General features: G+C 36.9%; 1 protein-coding gene across 1 annotated transcript in view; it reads left to right on the top strand.

Annotated features, from left to right (window-relative positions):
• Positions 1–19,461, top strand: part of DNAJC5B (DnaJ heat shock protein family (Hsp40) member C5 beta) — a 56,453-nt gene extending 36,992 nt beyond the window's left edge. Inside the window, exons 3-4 of the mRNA XM_058529013.1 lie at positions 3,053–3,224; positions 19,367–19,461. Coding sequence (XP_058384996.1) covers positions 3,053–3,224; positions 19,367–19,461 — 267 coding nt within the window. The remainder of the gene's footprint in view (positions 1–3,052; positions 3,225–19,366) is intronic.
• The last annotated feature ends 2,221 nt before the right edge of the window (positions 19,462–21,682 follow it).

A 21,682-nucleotide genomic window follows, 5' to 3' on the forward strand; every position in this document is an offset into this window, starting at 1 on the left:
TATGAGTTTTAATATTCTTATCTTCTGATAAAAGTATGTTTACATATGTACTATACATATAGTCCACATATGAGTTGTGGTTAATAATTTAAAAAACTGCGAATTTCCAAAGAGGAAATTTCATGTTCAGTAGTCTCCTGATTGCTGTTTGTTTCACTAAAATAAATTTTGCTAAATATGGGGTTGGCCCGGTGGCGCAAATGGTTAAGTGCATGTACTCTGCTTCGGTGGCCCGGGGTTCGCAGGTTCAGATCCCGGGCGTGCACTGATGCACTGCTTGTCACGCCATGCTGTGGCGGTGTCCCATATAAACTAGAGGAAGATGGGCACAGACGTTAGCTCAGGGCCAATCTTCCTCAGCAAAAAAGAGGAGGGTCAGCATTGGAAGTTAGCTCAGGGCTGATCTTCCTCACAAAAAAAGAAAAATAAATAAATTTTACTAAATAGAAGAGTTTTATGTATGCAGGAAGAGAGAGAATGTGTTTTTGTACATAAGCATGGAGAGAGTCTGCAACCTAAAGCCTCATTTCCTTCTGCAGTCTCCAGAATTCCTTTCCTTGGCAATAACAGAGATTCCCACTGAAACCCGCTTTCCATATTGTTGAAGACTTGGCAAGGAGATGAGTTCCTGCCAAGTAGATTTGGAACTAGAATGCAAGTGTACATACTGACAATGTCATTTATGATGACAGATTGAACATTCATATAACAATATGGGCTTTTGTGGGCTTGCCTGGGAACCTAACCTCCAGGCACGACACTCTTTCCATGGGAGGGTACATCTGGAGTTCTCCATAACCTACACTAGCGCTCGATTGCATGTTGAGGCCTGCCCGCATAAAAATGAGACTAGGTTTCCTTGCCCAGGAAGTTGACAAAACTGATTGAAATTCATATAGACAAGCGTCAGCTGTCCAGTAGTATAAGAGATATATAAAATAATTCCTGATGTGGCTCTTTAAAAATAAGGCTACAAAAAATCTACCTTCCCTTCTGCTTGTGCCAAAGCCTGATTGTACAGTGCCCATTAGAGTGGCTGGGCACACAGTGATCATGTATTAAGTAGCATTGCATGAATGAATCAGTGTACCATTGAAAACGTATTTATAAACTATCGGATACTTGTGCTTGGTACTGTGCTGCTAAGCACTGTAAGAGATAAGGCAAGGTTGTTTCTGTAATAGGCTAACAATCTAGTTGGAATAATTAAAGAACACAACAGTATATTAATTAAAAGAAATTTTCAAGAGAGTAATATGGGAATTGCATAGTAAAAACCAAAAGGACAAAAGTGGGTAAAGAAAGGGGGAGCTTGTTGGGGCACTGGCTCAGGAACACTGCACAGCAGGGTCCGGGAGGCAAGGGCTGCTGCAGTTTTGTTTTCAGAGTACTTTACCCAAGTCCACGAAAATGCAGAGTAACCACAGCAAAAAGGTTATAGGTGCGAACGTGTGACTGAAGCTCTCTCACTCCAAGCCACCCGCAGGCTCCACTCCACAACTAGGGCCAGAATCAGATGGACGGAGTCGTAGGCCAGGAAGCGGGAATGGGGCAGGTGACATTCGTCAACATTAAAGGTTTCTGTCTTAAGTTATTGAAGAACTGCAGACACACGAGGTGATCTTTATACTCTTCCCTCCCTTTATTAGATAAAATCTGCATTCTGATTCAAAGGTGTATAAACCACTTCTTTTCTATTTCAAATAACATATTTTTAATAAAATCATAAATTTATTTTGCTCAGTTAACAAAAATTGGCTTATTTTAACTTCAAATTGAGAGGTTGTGAGAGTTTCTTTTTGTCTTTAGCTATGGCAAACTTAGTGAGCAAACCTTTTATATGCTTGCGAGGAGATCTCGGTGCTGTTCACCAGGAGAAACAAATCATTTGTTTATCTATTAATTACTTGATACATTCATTAATTCAGTAGGTATGTGTTAAGTGTCTGCCACATGCCAGGTACTAAATCCTTAGGTAGGAGGGATTGAAAATGGCTAACATATAGTTCTAACCTTCAAGAAACTCACAGTCTAATAAGAGACAGATCTATAAATAATCAACGTCCTAAAGTATAAACAAAAAGAGCACCGTAGTGGAGTTTGTATGGAGTACAATTGAGGCACAAAGGAGGGAGTAATTGTTCTGGGGCGGGGATCAGGAAAGATGTCAGAGAGAGGATCTTTGAGATGAATCTTAAACACTGAGTGGATATTTGTTAGATGACTGGGGAATGGGAGGGGGACATCTAGGCAGATGAATTCACAGGGAGAGCGAAGCTGTGGTAGGTATGGCGGGAACAGGGCCGTGCTAGTGGCTAGGAGGGGTTGGCAGAGGCCAGATGGCCATTAATAAGGAGCTCCGGCCTTTTCTAAGAGGCAGGAGAGTGGCTGCATGGGTTCCAGAGAATACGAATTTCAGAAAGCTCCAGCAGCAGTGTGTAGAGTGGATTAGGAGGCAAGAGCAGAGGCAGGGAGGCCAGCTAGGAAGCTACTGAAGTGTGCAGAGTAGAGATCATGGGATCTGTTCTAAGGCCCTACCTGGCAGGATAGAGCTGAGGGGGAGGGTGTGAGAGATCTTGAGGAGAGAGACTCTGCAGGACTTGGTGACTAAGAGGAAGGTGGGGGTGGTAGGGGGAGCTATCAATAGCTCTTCTTTGCTAAGAATGATTCTGCTCCCTTAGCTCATTTGACCTGTAGAGGTTGTGTTTGTTTGTTTGTTTGTTGTTTTGTTGGCTCTAGTCTTAATGATGATCACTATAGCTTAAGAATAAAGAAGAAAATGTCATACTTCGTTATTTTGGCTACAAGTCATTTCCTCCTGGCTAAACTTGTTAGGCATACTTTATGAGGAATTTGTTTCCAAGGAAACTGAAAAGATAGTTTTTGCATGTGATAAGGAAGAGGGTGAATGTGTGGTCTTTCTGGTGAACGGCAATGTCTTCAGGTCTCTGGAGGTGCATGGTGCACACTTAATTTCTGGGGTTCTCCCACACCTACTACCCCTCACCCACTACCCCTCATCCCTATTTTTCTTTGCCTCTGTTTCCCCTAGACCCTGTTTGTCATCATTGGCCTCTTGACGGGCTGCTATTTTTGCTGCTGTCTGTGCTGCTGTTGCAACTGCTGCTGTGGACGCTGCCGGCCCAAATCATCGGTGCCAGAAGAGGATTTCTATGTGTCCCCAGAGGATCTTGAGGAGCAGATCAAGACTGACATGGAAAAAGGTGGAGTAAGATGAGAGCAGAGGTAGTGGGTGTCCCTTCATAGGCCTGACTAAACACCAGGTCCCAGGACGATGGTTATAACTAAAGTGAGAGAGACCCAAAACCAAATGGGGGAAATCTCAGAGACTGTCAGCTTGAGTACCTCTTTTGGAGAGGATGAAAGGACAGCTACCTTTACCAGGCACAGAGAAAAGCAGAAACTGACACCGTTAGAAAGAAATCATGAAATATGCCTGATCACAAAGCAAAGGTAGTACAATTCACGGTCTCATTACAAGAGTGAGCTCTGGGTTCAAGGAGGTTTGGGTGGGAGTGCCAAGGATAGGAGAACTGAGATAAAAATTTCTTCTAGGAAAAGCATTTCAGCCTGTAACTTTAGGATTTCTATTCAAATGGAAGGGAATGGACATCAAGAAAAGTCAACAACCCTTGACTTTTCTATTTTTTGGCTACTTGACAATGAGTTTTGGGTAGAACTGGAGGAAGGTATCTTTCTGCCCTAGAAATGCAGCTTCCTTCCAAATCCACACATTCAGAGCCAGCCTCAAACAGTATCCAGAATATTGTCCTATGTAAATGGGAGTATTTGCTTTGCTAAGCCACCTCCTCGTGTCTATCTGTGTGCATGGCCATGATATACTACTTGATTCTTAAGTTCATTCTACCCGGAAATGCTAAAGAAAAATGTGAAAAAGAGATAAAATCTCACAGAATTCACAACACCAGGAATACTTTATGTTCTCTGAGAAATGCCTTTGTTTAAACAAGCCGGAGTCAAACCTGCCATTGTCCTCTGGGTCTTGCAGCCATAGTCCTCCTGTCATTTTCTCCTGGAGAAGGCATCCTTATTCTGAATTACAGACTTTATCACTAAATCACGAAGAACCCAGCATAGCCAAATAAAAGAATTACTTGATAATTTGGAGAGTGGCCCATTGTTGTCAGAAGTGCTGAAAACGAAATGGTGCACTTTTCTGGACTGTGCCATATTCTGATTCTTTTGATCACAATGAAACAGAAATTCCACGACATCAAGCACAGAGACTGTCTAAAGGCTTCCTCCACACACCTTTTATTCCCTACCAAATGTGATGCTAAGTAATATTGTTATTAACCACCCTGACTTCAGCTTGAAGGAAGGAGTCTTCAATCATGTGAATCGTACTTAGTCTCAGACCATTTTAGGATTGGGAGGTTGAAGAGGACAGAAGAGATTTTCCTGCAACCTGTGACCCCTTCCTATGGGGACACTTGGTGGCCAGTCTAGCAAACAGGGGTTGCTCTTACAATTTTTTATTACTGCCCTTGGAGCCAAATTGTGGGCCCATGGTGAAATACAATTACAATTTTCTTTTGCCTAATTTGGGATATAAAAGGACAAATTAATCTTTTAATGGGGCATACATACCGAAAAGAGAAAGCAAGCAGGATTACTCATACATGGGTTAAACAGAGATATATATATATATATGTAAACTCTTCAGGGAAGGGCCGGTGAGCTTGACATAACTTGCTTAAGAATGATGATCCCAGTGCGTTAATCCCATCTGCTCTTATGAGTAAGATAAATTGTTATAAGGTCATGTCAGGGGTCACTGGCCCCGTTGTCCGTAGGATCTCCCATAACATCTGTCAGTCCAGTCCAGTACTCAGTCACCGACAGAGGATAGGAAGGGGTAGTGAAATAGGAGAGTATTGTCATCATCATCCACCGTGTCAACTTTATCTTAACTTTTCCTTGATAGTGCAGAAACCAAAACTAGGTGAATTGAACCTAGATATCCCAAATCCAGCGTTTCACACTTCTCTAAAAAGCCTCAAAGTCTTTCCTGTTTTAAATTAGATAAAAGCTCCACCAGGTCATTCCAACAGACCTTCTTTGCAGATTTCTTTTCTGGAACAGAAATTCCTACTAGATGCCAAATTCCACCCAGGTTTCCTTCCTGCAGGGTGACTGGTGATAAATCTATGTGCTTCTCACTATTAGTTCTGATACCCCAGAGCTTCCAATTCCATTGCAGAGGTCGGATTCTAGACTAAGTCAGTCATGATCCCATTAGACTGTGTTACTAAGAGGCCGTAACTAAAAGGGAAGCTTTATCCCATTCCTAAATATTTAAAAGCTCCTATGCAGAGACTTAATTTTGTGTAAGTCTGAAAGTATATATTTATTTAGAATGAGACAAAGAAATCATAACAAATTGCAAAGCTTAAAAACTGACAAATACAATAAATATTACAAAATCTAGGAAAATAGCAATAGTTTAATTAACTCCCTGGCACATCTTTATAATATTTTTCCTCTATGCTTTCTGGGTGCATATTCTTTGATTGCCTCTTCATTTAACACTGATTTTGTAGTGTCATTCTCTGTAGGAAGAATAGGAAAATAATTCTGTCTTTCCTATAGCATGTTTGATCAAATTTTGTTTTTTATTATTGGTAGATTAGAAAAGTTTCTTTGGGTTTTACAACTCATTATTGATAATGTCTAAATTTTTAGGGATTGTTGTCAAATGTGGGAAAGCTCCTCTCTAGTCTATTTCATATATAAGATATAAGATTTGGAAGAATTTTCCACAGATCTCTTTTCGACCCTGCACATTTCAAACCTTGTTGCCCCTACATCACCCAGTACTTCCAAGATCAGAGGCCATTGGACACCTTCATATAGTGTGACACCACCTCTGGTATGGATCTTCATGTCCCCTCAGCAAGCGAATTGGCATAGTGAGCTATAAGAGTATTCCTAAAGCCATTTGTATGCCAGTATGGCTAGCAATAATTAACTATACACAGAGTTGCCCTAAACCACAAAAACATATCCCACTAAATTCAAACGAAACCTATCCCCAACTCATTTCTCCTTAACCGAATCCTCAAAATGTCCATAGCCCCTCTGTTGCCACTCATCAAGAAAAGCATAATAGAGGGAAAGTCAAAGTGGAAAGAGACAGTGTTGTTGATTATGGTTAAAATATCGTACTTTTGCAAATCAACAAAAATGTGGACACATTCCTAGGCCCCAACAGACCCTCAAGGGTCTGCACAGATAAAGGTCCATGAAACTTAAATTTCATTAACTCTGTAGTAAATCTACCACTGCTCTTCAGTCTAACATTTCACTATGAGAATTTGCAGTTAGGTGCATTAGTTAGTTTCAGATTTACTCCACTAAATCAGAGACTTAATGTAGTTTACAGGTAAAATTAAGGTAAGTTAAGGCTTGTAAGGAAGTAAAGCAGATTTCATGTGAAGACTATGCTTTCTGGATTGTGATCCAATAAATGGACTGCGGTTTCCTCTGTTCTGCAAAAGAAGGGGACCCACTTAAAGTTGTTTAAGAAAATACACTTGAAAGGGGCTACTAGTCACTCAGGTATCAAGTTACTCCCAGCAAATGATAAGCAGCATACATCAAGATTTGAGCCCATTAGAAGGCACCTGGGAGACATTGGGGCTTTGAGAATTTTATTTCAGCGATTCTGAAATTAAATAAAATATGGCAAACATTTTCTCACTTAGAGGATTTTTAATTATCTTATGCTGGATCTAATCACAAAATCCTAGGATTTTAGAGTTGGAAGGAATCCAAGGAGTCAACCCTCATCTCCCCACAGCTTTTCTAGTAGACTCCTGTCCAACCTCATTTGAAAGCTGCCAATGGTGAGGAGCTTTGGGACCTTGTAGGAAAGTAAGAAATACTCATAAAAATTCAATCACCACAGGGGAGTATAGAGTCAAAGGTAACGTCTACACCAACCTCCTGGCACCAGCTCTCCAAAGATAACAAAACTTTGTAAAATTTTTGTGTAAATATTTATGGGGTTTTGTTTTACAAAAATGTCATCATATCTACATACTATTTTTGTTTTTGCTGCTTCTTTACAGAGGAAAAAGTTTGATAAAAAAATTCATAAATTTTTTTCATGGATTGTGCTTTTAATGTCGTATCTAAGAACTCTTACCCTAACCCTGTCATTAAGATTTTCTCCAATATTTTCTAAAAGTTTTATAGTTTTACATTTAGATCTATGACCCATTTTGAGTTCATTTTTGTATAAGGTATGAGGTTTAGGTTGAGACTTTTTTTTTTTTTTTTTTTTGGCATATGGAGTTTAATTGTTCCAAGACCATTTGTTGAAAAGGTATCCATTCTCCATTGAATTGTCTGCACCTTTGTCAAGAATCAATTGGCCATATCTCTATGGGTCTATTTATGGACTCTATTTTGTTCATTAATCTAAGTGTCTATCCCTTCACCAATAACACACTGTCTTGCTTTCTGCAGCTTTAAAGTAAGTCTTAAAATCAGCTAGTATGATTCTTTTTCAAAATTGTTTTGGCTATTCTAGTTTCTTTGCCTTTCCATATAAATTTTATTTTATTTTATTTATTTATTTTTATGTGTGTGAGGAAGGTCAGCCCTGAGCTAACATCCGTGCTAATCTTCCTCTTTTTGCTGAGGGAGACCGGCTCTGAGCTAACATCTATTGCCAATCCTCCTCCTTTTTTTTTTTTTTCCCCAAAGCCCCAGTAGATAGTTGTATGTCACAGTGGCACATCCTTCTAGTTGCTGTATGTGGGACGCGGCCTCAGCATGGCCGGAGAAGCGTACGTCGGTGCCCGCCCGGGATCCGAACCCGGGCTGCAGTAGCGGAGCGCGCGCACTTAACTACTAAGCCACGAGGCCAGCCCCTAAATTTTAAATCTACAGAGCAATACTGCTGATTTTTTTTAATTGGAATTGCATTAAATTTGTAGATCAGTTTGGGAAGAATTGACATCTTGACTGTGTGGAACTTTCCAATTCACCAACATGGTATATGTCTCCACTTATTTAGGTCTCATTTGATTTCTTTTATGAGTATTGTGTAGTTTTGAGCACACAGAGCTGGTACATGTTTTGTTAGATGGATATCTAAGTACTTCATTTCTGGGGGAGCTATTGTAAATGGCATCAGTTTTTAATTTTGGTTTCCAATAGTTCATCACAAGTATTTACAATCATTTTTGTGTGTTGATTTTGCATCCTGTGTTCTTGTTAAGCTCAATTATTAATTTGTATTTTTGTGTAGGTATGAATTCCTTGGGATTTTTTTATGTAGACAATCATGTCATCTGCAAGTACAGTTAGTCTTATTTCTTCCAGTTCAATCTGTATGCCATTTATTTTATTTTTTCTTCCCTAATAAGCACTGAGTAGGATTTCCAACATTTGGTTTATTGCTCCACTGTCACTATCTTGAAATTCTTAGATTTTGAATCAGGTATACTACACTTTCATTTTGCACTGGGTTTTGCAAATTATATAGTCAGTACTGTTAGAATATTTCCCCATATGGGCTATAAATCTGGATTTCAAGCTTGATACTCACTGACAAGGAATAGGACAAAATGCCTCCAGAACATATCACTCTGTTTTTAGGCAAGAGGGAAGCTGATTGAGATGATAGGGTGAGGTGGAGAGGAATGGGTGGAGCAGGAGATTTATATTAATTATCCGTCTAAACGGTATGCTGCAGAATATACTGTGCTTAGGGATTTGGTCAGTAATTGAAGATTACAACTGGAAATTTATTTTTCACATATGAGTATTGATTTTTAAAGCATGGTTAGCATCTCTTTCTTATATTATTCTCTCTGACTTTCCAGAAATGCCAAGATACAAAGTATAATAAAACTAATATGAGATAATCCTCCCTCCAGAATAAAAGTTATAGCTGCTTAATACTTTACGGTCACCTTATGCCTTTCAAGACTAATAAAAAGAGGAGAGAACAGGAGCTAACTAGAGAAATACATTTCTGATTTGAATTCAGTGACTAAACACTTCTAATTTCGTTTTTAAGGACATTGTAGATATTTCTTAATTTATGAAAATCTAAATTTGAAATATCAAACCCTTTTTTTAACCAATTGACTTATAAAAAAACATTAGAAATGTTTTTTTCACCTGCTTTGAGATAGTTTAATAATTCTAGTTCTATGTCTAAAGCTTATCATTTTTCTTGGATATTTTTTATGTGCGTATTTCAAACATGCCTACCTTTGACACTAACTAAAGCCTAAGATACCTTTGATGCCTTTGATACCTTTGATGTAACATGGTACCAATCTCTGTTCGAGCGTAGTGGTATAGGGTGGGATTTGGTAGTAGAGAGAAGAGATTTGCTTGGGTTATTGTGTCTCTTTCAACTATGTGAAAGGGTATAATCCAGCTTCTACCCTTCAGAAACACAGGGCAGAAAGCTCAAAACAGTGGCATCTTCAATATTCACTGGAAACTACAGAACTCGTAAACTGGTTCCCATCTCTTTCTCAAAATAAAAATATACTCCTAGTGGGATCTTAGGAACATAGGGAATTCTATTATTCTTATGAATCAGTCAAGATCAAATAGAAGACAGATAGTGTCTTGGGCAAGGGGAGCCCATCCCCTTTTTTTGTCTTGGAAAATTTGAAACTTGAAAGGTAAAGGCAATGGATATGAGATTATTTCCCTTCCTTTCAAATGTTCGCAAATTAGAAGTTCCACTTTGTGAAATGTTGAGTGGTGTATTTAAAACAAGCTCATTTAGACTTTCTACTCCTCTGTTAGCTGAAGGCCACAACGAAATCAGAATTCCACTAGCCAAGAGAGGTTTATAGACCATCTTGAGATCAAACCTGGGACTGTGTGTCTGTGTGTGTCTGTGAGACAGTGTAACAAGGCACAGAAGCAAGAGCATAAATGGAAACTAGTTATCTCCGAACACCCTGGCAAAGCAAACCAAAAATACAGGAGCTAAATTCAGTTTCTTCTTTCTAAGCTGAAGGCAGTGGGCTGAAAATTCCCAGTTAAACTCTAAAAATTTCTAGTGGAGTCATGATTTCCCTATTTTTTTGAAGGAAAGGGAATAAGCATCTAAAGGAAAAGAGTTTATACTGTTGACCTTGGATCTAAAAATGTGAGATTCCATGCATAGAAAAATCTGTTGATTGCTTAACGTTTCTTGCTAGTCACCTGGATGAAACCCAAATAAATTCACAACCACTGAGCTGAAGAGGCCATATGGCTTGTAATTAGACTCTTGCTCTTGGCCAAGATATTGACATATTTATTACATTTGCTGTTCAGTATTCATCACACTCTACTGCCCAGGAAAAGTGCACCAAGGTAGAGATTAAATTCATCCTTCCTCTTTTTACCAACCCCCACTCAATCTCCTTTCTACCCCCTTTTCTCCAGTCAAAAGGAATCGATTTCTAAAAATAATTCATGGAAAATAATTCTTGCAACTAGCCCAGAGTCCTTTTTTCTGCTTTATATGAATATGTCAAGTAAGCATCATCAAGGCTCTGGGACAGGGGAGCAAGATGCATGAGTCAGCTTAGAATGCTACCCCAAAAGCAGCTCAAAGTGGACCCAAGCCTTCTTCAATTTTTGGCTGCCAACGTTCAGTGAGCAAATTTACTAGACAGGTGTATCAAGATTGCCTTTCAACAACAAACATTTATTTAGCACTTAAAATTTGCCTGACACTATGCTAGGGGCTAGAGAAAAGAAAGACATGCTTCCTGCTGTCTTGGACCTTACGATCCAGCAGAGAAGATGCGGAGACAAATAGTAAACAATCACACAAAGAGCTAGTTAATTTACAGGTATAATAAGCCTGCCAAAAGAGAGGCACAGGGGCTGTGATAGTGAACACTGGGGGGACCTGACCTGGGTGCAGGTGAGGACAGCTTCCCTGAGGAAGAGACAATTAAAGCTGAAGACTTAAAGAATGAGGAGGAGTTAAGGGGAAGGAGATTATGGGGATGGAGAACCCTAGAAGGGATGAATCTTGATACCAGAGAAGCATTTGTCACGGTATCTCCCTATATCCTGTGGATAAGACTGCAAATGGTGCTCTAGATGCCAGGCAAGGCAGGTGTCGTCGTATTGGGATGTTCTACTGAATAGTTTTATCAAGGAATTGAATGAAGCAGAAGTTGTGCAGAGATCATATCTGCGTAACCCCAAACTGGGATATGACCAGACAAGGGCTCGTACCATCGATGTGAAATGTGATAGGTGGAAAGCAGCTGGAATCCTGGACAGTATGCTAGAGAAGAGCAAGAGCAGTAGGATTTAACTAGGAAGAGGGGAAAAGGAATTAAGAAAAACCCAGGAGGCTCTGAGGAGTAACATGCAAAAAAGCAGAGGAGAGGTGAAATATTATTAGGCCATAAAAAAAGAATGAAGTACTGATACATGCTACAGTGTGGACGAACCTGGAACATTATGCTAAGTGAAAGGAGCCAGACACAAAAGGACAAATATTGTGTGATTCCATTTCTATGAAATATCCAGAATAGGTAAATCCGTAGAGACAGAAAGCAGACTGGTGGTTGCCAGGGCCTGGGAGGAAGGGAGGAACAGGGAGCAACTGCCTGATGGGTTCTGGGTTTTCTTTTGGGGAAATGTTTTACAACTAGATAGAGGTGGTGAATTATACATTTAGTACACTGTGAATGTACTAAATGCTACTAAATTGTTCACTTTAAAATGATTAATTTTATGTTATGTGAATCTCACTTCAATTTAAAAATATACATAGTAGAGGAGAGGGGTAGACCAAGATTTGACTAGAGAAGGAAACTAAACATCCTTCCCTCAGAAAAGGAGAAGGTTCTTTGTTCCCTGCAAATTCACCCAAGTGGAGGATGCCACAGGCCTAAGCAAGGCCCCAATATTCACAAAGAGTGGGGAAATGAGAAAATTGAATATCAGCCTTTTATGCCAGCGAGCAGTACACTGCTAGTGGCTGGGACGGAGGGCTTTGGAGCCAGACAGTCCCATTTCAAGCCCTAACTCTATTAGCTACTGGTTGAACTTTTGGGGGTAATTCACTTAACTCCTTTATCTGCTACTGTTTTTATTAAATATTAAATACATACAAATATTATGACCTGATTTTCTACCTTTCAGAAAAGGAATATTGCCATTACCTTATAAGTTCTGTGTTTGCTTTTCCCTCTTCAGAAGTAACTGCTATCTTAAATCATTTGTAGTCATTTTCTTTTTTTTTCTCTCAGTTTTATTGAGGTATTTAATTGACATACAGCGCTGTATAAGTGTAAGAGGTACCGTATAATGACTTGACTTACATATATTGTGAAATGATTACCATACTAAGTTTAGTTAACACCTCTCATCTCATATAGATAAAAAAAAGAAGAAAATGTTTTTTCTTGTGATGAGAACTTCTAGGATTTACTCTCAGCAATTTTCAAATATACCGTACAGCAGTGTAAACTATAGTGATCATATTGTACATTATATCCCCAGTACTTATTTATCTTATAACTGGAAGTTTGTACCTTTTAATCAACTTCATCCAATTCCCCCTCTCCTCACCTCTGGTAAACACGAATCTGATCTCTTTTTCTATGAGTTTGGTTTTTTGTTTGTTTTTTTTTTTAGATTCACATATAAGTGAGATCGTGTAGCATTTGTCTTTCTTTGACTTATTTCACTTGGCATAATACACTCAAGGTCCATTCCTGTTGTTGCAAATGGCAGGATTTTCTTTTTTTTTTTAATAGCTGAATAATATTCCATTGTATATATACACCATATTTTCTTTATCCATTCACCCATCAATGGACACTTTGGGGTTGTTTACATCCATGTCTTGACTATTGCAATGTAATCATTTTCTTACTATTCTTTTTAGTATTACAACTACATATATTTATATTCCTAATCAGTATATTGCTTTGTTTTGCATATTTTTGAACTTTAAATGAATGGACTTATACTCAACAATTATACTTCAATTTTATTTTTTTTCACTCAGTGTCATATTTCTGAGATTCATTCAGATCATGACTGTCTTTCATTCATTCTCGCTGTTATATAGTATTTTTCTGTGAGAACATCCTATAATTTATTTATCCATTCTGCTGCTAATGGATATTTGGATAATTTCCACTTTTTTACCATTACAAACAGTGCTGTTATGAATGTTCTTGTACATGTCTCCTGGTGCATGAATGCTAGAGTTTTTAAGGTATATATACGGGAGTGGGATACCTGAGTCAAAGGGTATGCACATCTACAACTTACTAGATAACATCAAGTTGTTCTGCAAATTTGTTGCACTGATTTCCATTCCCAGTTTCCATTCTAACAGCTAATGAGAATTCCCGTTGCTCCACATCCTTACCAACACTTGACATCACCAGACTGAAAATGTGTGCCACTCTGGTGATTGGGAAATGGTACACCACTGTGGTACTAATTTTTATCTCTTTGATCACTAGTAAAGTTGAACATCTTTTCATATGCTTATTGATCATTTGGGTTTCTCCTATGAAATGTTCAAATCTTTTGCAGGTTTTTTATTACATCATCTGCCTTTCACTTACTGATTTTTTATATTTGGGTATTAACTCTTTGTTGATTATGTTTGTTTAAAATATATTCTGCCAGTCTATGACTTGGTATATCACTCTTTATGGTGTCTTTTAATAAACCAAAGTTCTTAATTTTAATGTAGACAAAATGTCAATCTTTGCATTTATGTTTATTGATTTTTGGTTTTTTGATTGAGAAATCTTTCCCTATCCTAAGGATAAAAAGGTATGCTCCTATACAGTCTTCTCAAAGTTTTATAGTTTTGTTTTTCACATTTACATGTTTAATCACCTGAAATTGATTTTTGCACGTGGTATGATATAGGATTCCATTTCATTTTTTTCCATATAGAAAACAAATTGTGCCAGCACACTGATTTCTAGTCTTGGTTTTGGTATACATTAAGTTTCAGTAGATATATGGAGCAGTTTCCGGGCTTTTTGTTCTGGTCCATCGGTCACTTTGTCTATCTGTATGCAGTACCAGGCCCATTTATAACAACTCCTAATACTGTTTACGCAAGTCCTCCTAACTTGTCCTTCAAGAAAGTCTCATATATCCTTGGCCTTTTGCTTTTCCATATAAATTTTAGAATCAGCTTTGTCAAGTTCTTTAACAAAAATTCTCTAAACAAAACCTTTGGGATCTTGGTTAGAATTGCAGTGCCACTGTAGATTAGGTAGAATTGACATCTTTAAGAATGTGGACCTTCTAATACATGACGAGGTATATCTCTCCATTTATTTAGGTCTTCTTCATTGGCTTTCACTAAAGATATATCTTATATATCTTTGGTTACATTTATCCATTTTTATACAATTATAAATAAATAAATTATACATATTAGTTTTTTACTTGTATTTTGTATATAGAAATCTTTTTTTTCAAACATTGATTTTGAATCCAAGAAACTAGCTAAACTCTCTAATTCTTTATCTATAAATTCTTTAGGGTTTCTACATAACTATTTATATCATTTGTGAATAGTGATAGTTTTGATTCTTCCTTCCCATTTCTTATCATTTTTTTTCCTCTTTTTTTTTTTTTTTGCCTTTCTGTGTTTGCTGAGACTACCAGTAAAATGTTGAAGATGCTTTCAAGATTGCATCATAATTATGAGGTTTGCTGTCAGTTTTTGATCAGGTTAAGAAAGTTGTCTTCTATTCCTATTTTGTTAGAAATTTATGATGGGTGTGAAATTTTATCAAATACTCTTTTCTTAATCAATTCAGATGAGCATGATTTTTCCCCTTTAATTCTGTTAATGTGAAGAATTATATGAATTGGTTTTCCAACATTAAAACAAGCTTGTATTCCTGAGATAAATTCCATGCACTCTTGGCGTATTAATTTTATTTTTTGATGAAATGGGTTTGCTAATATTTTGTTTTAGATGTTTGTGTCTATGTTAATGAGTGAGACTGGCCTATAATTTTCCTTTCTCAAACTTTCCTTGTGGGTTCTATATCAAATTATGCCTCATGAAAGAAATTAGGAAGTATTCCTGTTCTAACTTTTCTTGAAGAGTCTGTATATTATTGGATTTCTTTTTTTCTACAGGATTTTGTAGAACTTTCTGGGCTAATTTGTGATTGTACAAATTTTTAATTATTGACTCAATGTATTTAATGTTTATAGGCCATTTAGATTTCCTTTCTTCATTATTAAAAAATTACTTCTTTAAAATTTCCTCTTATTACTTTTATGCATCTATAGTATATGCATTATTGTCCCATTTTTATTCCTTATACTGGCTATTTCTGCTTTGTTTTTTTTAGTCTTTCTCACCAGATTTTGAAATTTTTGTCAATTTTCTCAAATAAATAACTTTTGGTTTTGGTGATTCTCTTATGTGTTTTTACATAATTAATTTCTGTTCTTTACTATTTCTAAATTTATTATTTTGTTAATTTTCTAACTTCTTAATTTTTATACTTTTTAATATTCAGCCTTCTTATTTTCTGATATTAAGCATTTAAGGCTATAAATTTTCCTATAAGTATCACTTTAGCTTCACATACATACATACACATATATGTTCTTATAATCTGAGTTCTAAATATTTTCTAATTTCCATTATGATTTTTTGATCTCTAAGTTAGGCCTATATGTGTCTGAATTTGTAAACCTGTGGGGATTTTCCAGGTTCTTTTTTTTTTTTTTTTTTTGCTGAGGAAGATTCACCCTGAGCTAACATCTGTGCCAGTCTTCCTCTATTTTATATGTGGGTCACTGCCACAGCATGGCTGCTGATGAATGGTGTACATCTGTGCCTGGGCCCAAACCCAGGCCACCGAAGCGGAGTGTGCAGAACTTAACCACTAGGCCATGGGGCTGGCCCCTCCAGGGTCTTTATCGTTGTCTGTGTCTAACTTAACTGCTCTGTGATCAGAAAATGTGGACAGCATGATACAATACTTTGAAATGTCTTGAGGCTTGCGTTACAGCCTAGAACTGAATCAGTTTTTGTAAATGTTCCACATGGCTTCAAAACAATATGTTCTGTGTTTGTTAGGTTCACTGTTTCATATATGACTATTAAATAAAGCTAATTTATTATATATATTACTTTGCTAGCGCTGCTGTAGCAACATACCATAGATTGGCTGGCTTGAACAATAGGAATTTATTCTTTCACAATTCTGGAGGTTAGAAGTCAAAGATCAAGGTGTCACAGGGTTGGTTGGTTTCCTCTGAGGCCTCTCTTCTTGGCATGTAGGTGGCCATTTTCTCCCTGTGTCTTCACATGGTCTTCCCTCTGTGTGTGTCTGTATCCTAACATCCTCTTCTTATATAGACACCAGTCATATTGGATTAAGGCCCACCCTGAGGACCTCATTTTAACTTAATCACCTCTTTAAAGACCCTCTCTCCAAATATGGTCACATTCTGAGGTACTAGGGCTTAGAAATTCAACAGATGAATTTAGGGGAAGGGTGGACACAAGTTAGTCCACAACACTGTACTTTTCAAATTCTTTATATCCTTAAAGGTTTTTTTGCTTGCTTCATCAGTCCATTACTGATGGAGAGAAGCATTCAAATCTTCCACTATGATGATGGATTTTTCTATTTCTCTATAAAGTTTTGTCAATTTTTGCTTCATATATTTTGAGGCTATGTTATTAGTGTATGTAAGTTTAGAATTTTTATAGCTATTTGGTGAATTGAATATTTTATTATTACGTACTTACCCTTTAGCAATGCTTTTTGTCATATTTTATTTTGTCTGTTAAAATGTAGTTCCATTAGCTTTCTTCTTGTGTTTGTGTGGTAAATGTTTCCATCTTTTTACTCTCAACTTTTTTTGTCCTTATGTTTTTTGATGTGTCTTTTATAAAGAGCATAGAGCTGGAGGGATTTATTTAGTATGACAATATTTTTCTTTTAAATAGAGTATTAAGTCCATTTGTATATATTATAATTAATGATATATTTTGATTTTTCTCTACTAACTTACTCTTTTGTGAGAGACAGTATAGCATAGTATTTAAGAGAACAGACTCTAAGAAATATTGCCTGAGTTCAAATACCAGCTCTATTACTTACCACCTGTGTAACTGAGGCTAGTCAACACAGAGTGTTGTAAGTGTCCTTATCTGCAAAATGGCTACAATAATAATCCTACCTTGTAGTGCTGCTATTAAGTGAGTTAATATACATAAAGTGCTGAGAACAGTGCTAGGCATATAATAAGCACTATATACAAGCTCTCTGTTAATATTTTATTATTATAATTATCACTTTAAATTGACATATTTTTTTCTGTTTCTCTTTTCTTTCCCTTTTTTCTTTCTTTTGTATTGATAGATTTTTTTTCATATTTCATTTCTTGCCTTCCTCCAGTTTGGAAATTATATTCTCTGTTCTATTCTTTTAGGGTTACCCCAGACATTTATCAAGCATACTTATCAAAGTTTAAAGTTAATTATTATCTTTACCCCTTCCTGAGCAATACAAGAACTTTATAACAGTTTAACTTTGAACACCTCCTTTCTCATTTATACACTATTGCTGTATTCTAGTTTTATGTTAATTGTAAGCCTCATAAATTATTATTATTGCCTTATATAGTCAATAATCATTTAGTTTTACTCACATATCTGCCATTTTCTTTATGAATCTTTCCTTTTTACAGCACAAATGTTCCATCTGGTAACACTTACTTTCTGTTGAATCACGTCTTTTAAATTGGGTCTGCTGGTGGCACAATTTCTGTTTTTATTGTCTGAAAATACCTTTATATCATGCTTAAAAAAAAAAAGAAATGTAAAAATAAGAGGGTTTGTCAACAAATTTAGGTTGACAGATATCTTCTTTTAGCATAGTAAAAATATAATTCTGTAGTTTTCTCGCTTCCATATTTGCTATTGAAGTATTGCTTTAAAAATCATTGTCTTTGGTGTTCTTCAATGTCACTAAGATGTCTTAAATATGAGTTTCTCTTTAATTTATCCTGGCTGGTTCTTAAATCTGTGGATTGGTGTCTTGCTAGGAAATTTGCAGCCATTAAGTCTTCAAATATTCCTTCTAATCTTCTTTTCTTTTCATTTCTTTATGAAAGTCTTATTATATATAAGTTAGACCTTATCAATCTATTCTTCAGGTCTTTTAACCTCTTTCATATTTTATCTCTTTGTTTCTCCATGTTACTTTCTGATTAATCTCCTCAGATCTGTCTTACATTTCATTAATTCTCTCTTTAGCTGTTAAACTCATCCGTCAAATTTTTAAAATTTCATATGTTTTAATACTTATAAGTTCTTTTTTATTAATTTCAAAATAGACTTGCTCATTTAAAAAAATTAATTTTTTTTATTCTGTGTCTAATAAGTGAAAGATTTGAAGTCTTTCCAGGTCTGATTTCGCCTTCTGTTGTTGCTACTGGCTCTCACTTTGTGTGCATTGTTTCTATGTGTACTCTTTCCCTCCCTCTTCCTCAATCTCTCTCCTATGTCTCTATTTGATTCACTGAGTTCATGTTTATTGCAATTTTTTTAGTGTTTTTTTTTTGAGGTCTGGGTTGAAGCTGGGGCCATTCACTTCTGCTATGTGCTTGGGAACACATCTTGTACTGGACCATTTTAAACTAAATTATCAGCTTGAGATTTCTTGGAAGACACAGTATTGTAAATTTGGCCTGCCAGTATGTGTGCTCACTTGCTTGCCATTACACACTTTTAGGGGAGCACTTTCCTCCCTCAACTCAGCACCAAAACTCAAGACTAACAATTTAAATGTAGATTTAGGGTTATGGTTATTTAGAGAGTGCATAACCATTTTGGGTACTAGCTTTATGCAGGGAGCTTCCTACTAGACCCTTCACCTAAGCAAGCTCCGGGTTTTGACCTCTCTCGTAACAGGGCCATATACGCAATTGTGCACTGCACAATTCTAGGGGGCATTTTTCATATAGATATACGCTAGAGTTTATATGACATATCTGGTGGCCCTGTCATCATCCCCACAAGATGGTGAAACTAAAGCTTAAGTTCACCAGGTTCAGCAATTGCCTCAGGGTGAAAGCTGGTTCAGTGCTTTGGTTTTCTAATTCTATAACTGATAGAACTTAAATGAAGAGTAAAGACAGTGTCTTCTCACTTTTGAAGTCCTTTAAAGGATAGGCATCCTCAGTATCTTATGAACTGAGTTGATTTGCCAATCATCATTTTAACAAAAACATCCATCACTTGCCCCATTAAAGAAAAGGTAACATGATAAGAGGGTGTTTATTGCTTTGCTTTGTTTATTTGTAGATGCCGACTTGCCAGTTGTTCTCCAGCCTGCAAATGCAAATGAGAAAACACAGCTAATCAGAGAAGAACCTCGAAGTTATTGCATGGATTCATAATATTGAGCCCACTGAGGGTCCACAGTACCTCCCCTTGGTTCAGCCACGTCTCCAAGTGGTTATGGGGGGAAGGGCATGTAGCATGAAATGCTGTGAACTTTTCCACATTTGTATTTAATTCTTAGGTTAGGGAATACGATTGCTACATAATTTTCTCAGTATGCAGTCTCACTCTGAGTAGAATTCCTGATGAAACACATTCCATTTTGATGAATAAAGGCCTGAAGAGTTGTTTTATGCTCCTTGCATGAGGTAAGACAGTGGCACCGGACAGGCTTCCTGAGCCTGGCTTTTGCGTGAGGCAGACTTCATTCCTTACAGACTAAAGCAGTATTCCAAACAGAAGCCACGTTTCATCTGTTTAACTAACTACAATATTCATACTTGTCACAATTATCATCAGCAAAATACACATGAGAATTTAGGAGGAATTTTGTGTGTATATGGAGATTTTCCCTGTCAATGTTCATTCTGGCTACAGAAATATTTTAAGCAGCAGGAAGAAATTATTAGGTAAAAAGACAAATCACATTATTTTAAAGTATTTTTTTGAAAGATTAAAAATTGTCATTTACTGAAAACTGACAAGTAAAACCAGGAAGAAACAGGTTTTGTGTGTACTTTTAAACTGGCATAAAAACAAAAACAAAAACAAAACTTCAACCTGGTTAAATGTTATAAATGATCCAGAAAATCATCCTGAGCCCAAACCAGCCCCAAGAAATGTGCTGACCATTTTTAAGTAAAAGTAATTTTTGTACAATTGGCCTAGATTAGACAGACTAAGGAAAAGAAACACATGAGGTAAAGGGTAGAATTCTAAATTTTATAGCCTAAATTTAAATTTAAAGTCATATCATTTACTTCATTTTCAGTGGGATTAATTATATTGACCAGAAAATGCTTAGCTCTGTGCATGTTAAACATTGAAGCTCAGAGGTCATCTCTGCATTTACTTGTTTGATCTTTATATTCATTATGTGGTCAAAACCATGTACTATTTATAAAATAGTATAGCAGCAAAAGTGTTTGTTTTTTCTAGATCTTTCTTAGTTCTTTACGTAATACTGCATTTTTCAAGATCTTGTTATGTTTTTATATAATATTGCATGAAATGCCATTTTCTCTCTTCTTTGTTTCTTCTTCCCCACCACTACCAAATTACAGTCAGTTAAGGCTAAATATACACTGTAAGTGAGAATTGGTGTTATAGCACTTGCAGTTCTGAAGTCATTAAAACTCTACTAACATGAGTTTCTGGAATTTTTTTTTTAATTGACATAATCAACTTGAAAGAGCTCTGGTTTGAAAGTTAAGAAACCTGGTTCTAATCTAAGCTTTCACTACCTAGCCCTGTGACCTAGTGAGATGAGAATAATATGGCTAATCGCTCTACAACTCCCTTTTCATATCTGTCCTGACCACCTTCCGAATTGCTGTGAGACCTGATAAAATAGCTGAGGTGAAAGAACTCTGAAAAGTCAAGTGTTGAACAAATATAAGGTGGTTTTACATGAATTTGCATATGCTGATACATATAGACAAATGTAATGTGACTTCTTATGTATATAAATTCTTTCACCCAACAAGACCCATGAAGATACCCAGTACTACCAGCCCAGGTGACTAGCAAGTGTTCGCAACTCTGTATTCAACAAACAAGTGCTACTTTCCATTTGAAAGGAACAATGAGATAAATAGTCCTGTCTGTGGATCATTTGAGCCACTACATTTCCTTTCTGAGGTCTCTTTTTATTTTTATTTTTCACACGAAATTTTTTACTTCCACTTCCACTTTGCCCAGAGAGCTGGTACAAGAGTGGTTAAGATGAGAACAGGGCATGAATCAGAATCAGACGGTGGAATTAAATTCCTAGAGGGGTTCTGGCCAATGTTCCCCACAAAGGGCTAATTTCTGCTTACAATGATATGTGGTAAAAGCAAGCACATGGATGCCTAGGAATGAGGAAATGAATTCTACAGAATGCCCCTTAGCTACATAGAAGCAAGGATCAACTCTTCATGTTAGGAGGGGCCCCTGAAGCATCTTGTGGGGGTCAACAGGAGCTGCCATCCGGAATCACCTGCAGTTATTCTGAATCCATAAGCATCTTAGCAGAGAAGCATCAAGGAAAGAAGGGACATGATTACCATGATCCTCAGCAATGGTTGCATGGCTTTGGTTCATGCAGGGTCAAATGAACTGCCCACTTCAGTGGCT

This window comes from Diceros bicornis, chromosome 33 (assembly GCF_020826845.1).
Source record: "Diceros bicornis minor isolate mBicDic1 chromosome 33, mDicBic1.mat.cur, whole genome shotgun sequence".
NCBI classification, from domain to species: domain Eukaryota; kingdom Metazoa; phylum Chordata; class Mammalia; order Perissodactyla; family Rhinocerotidae; genus Diceros; species Diceros bicornis.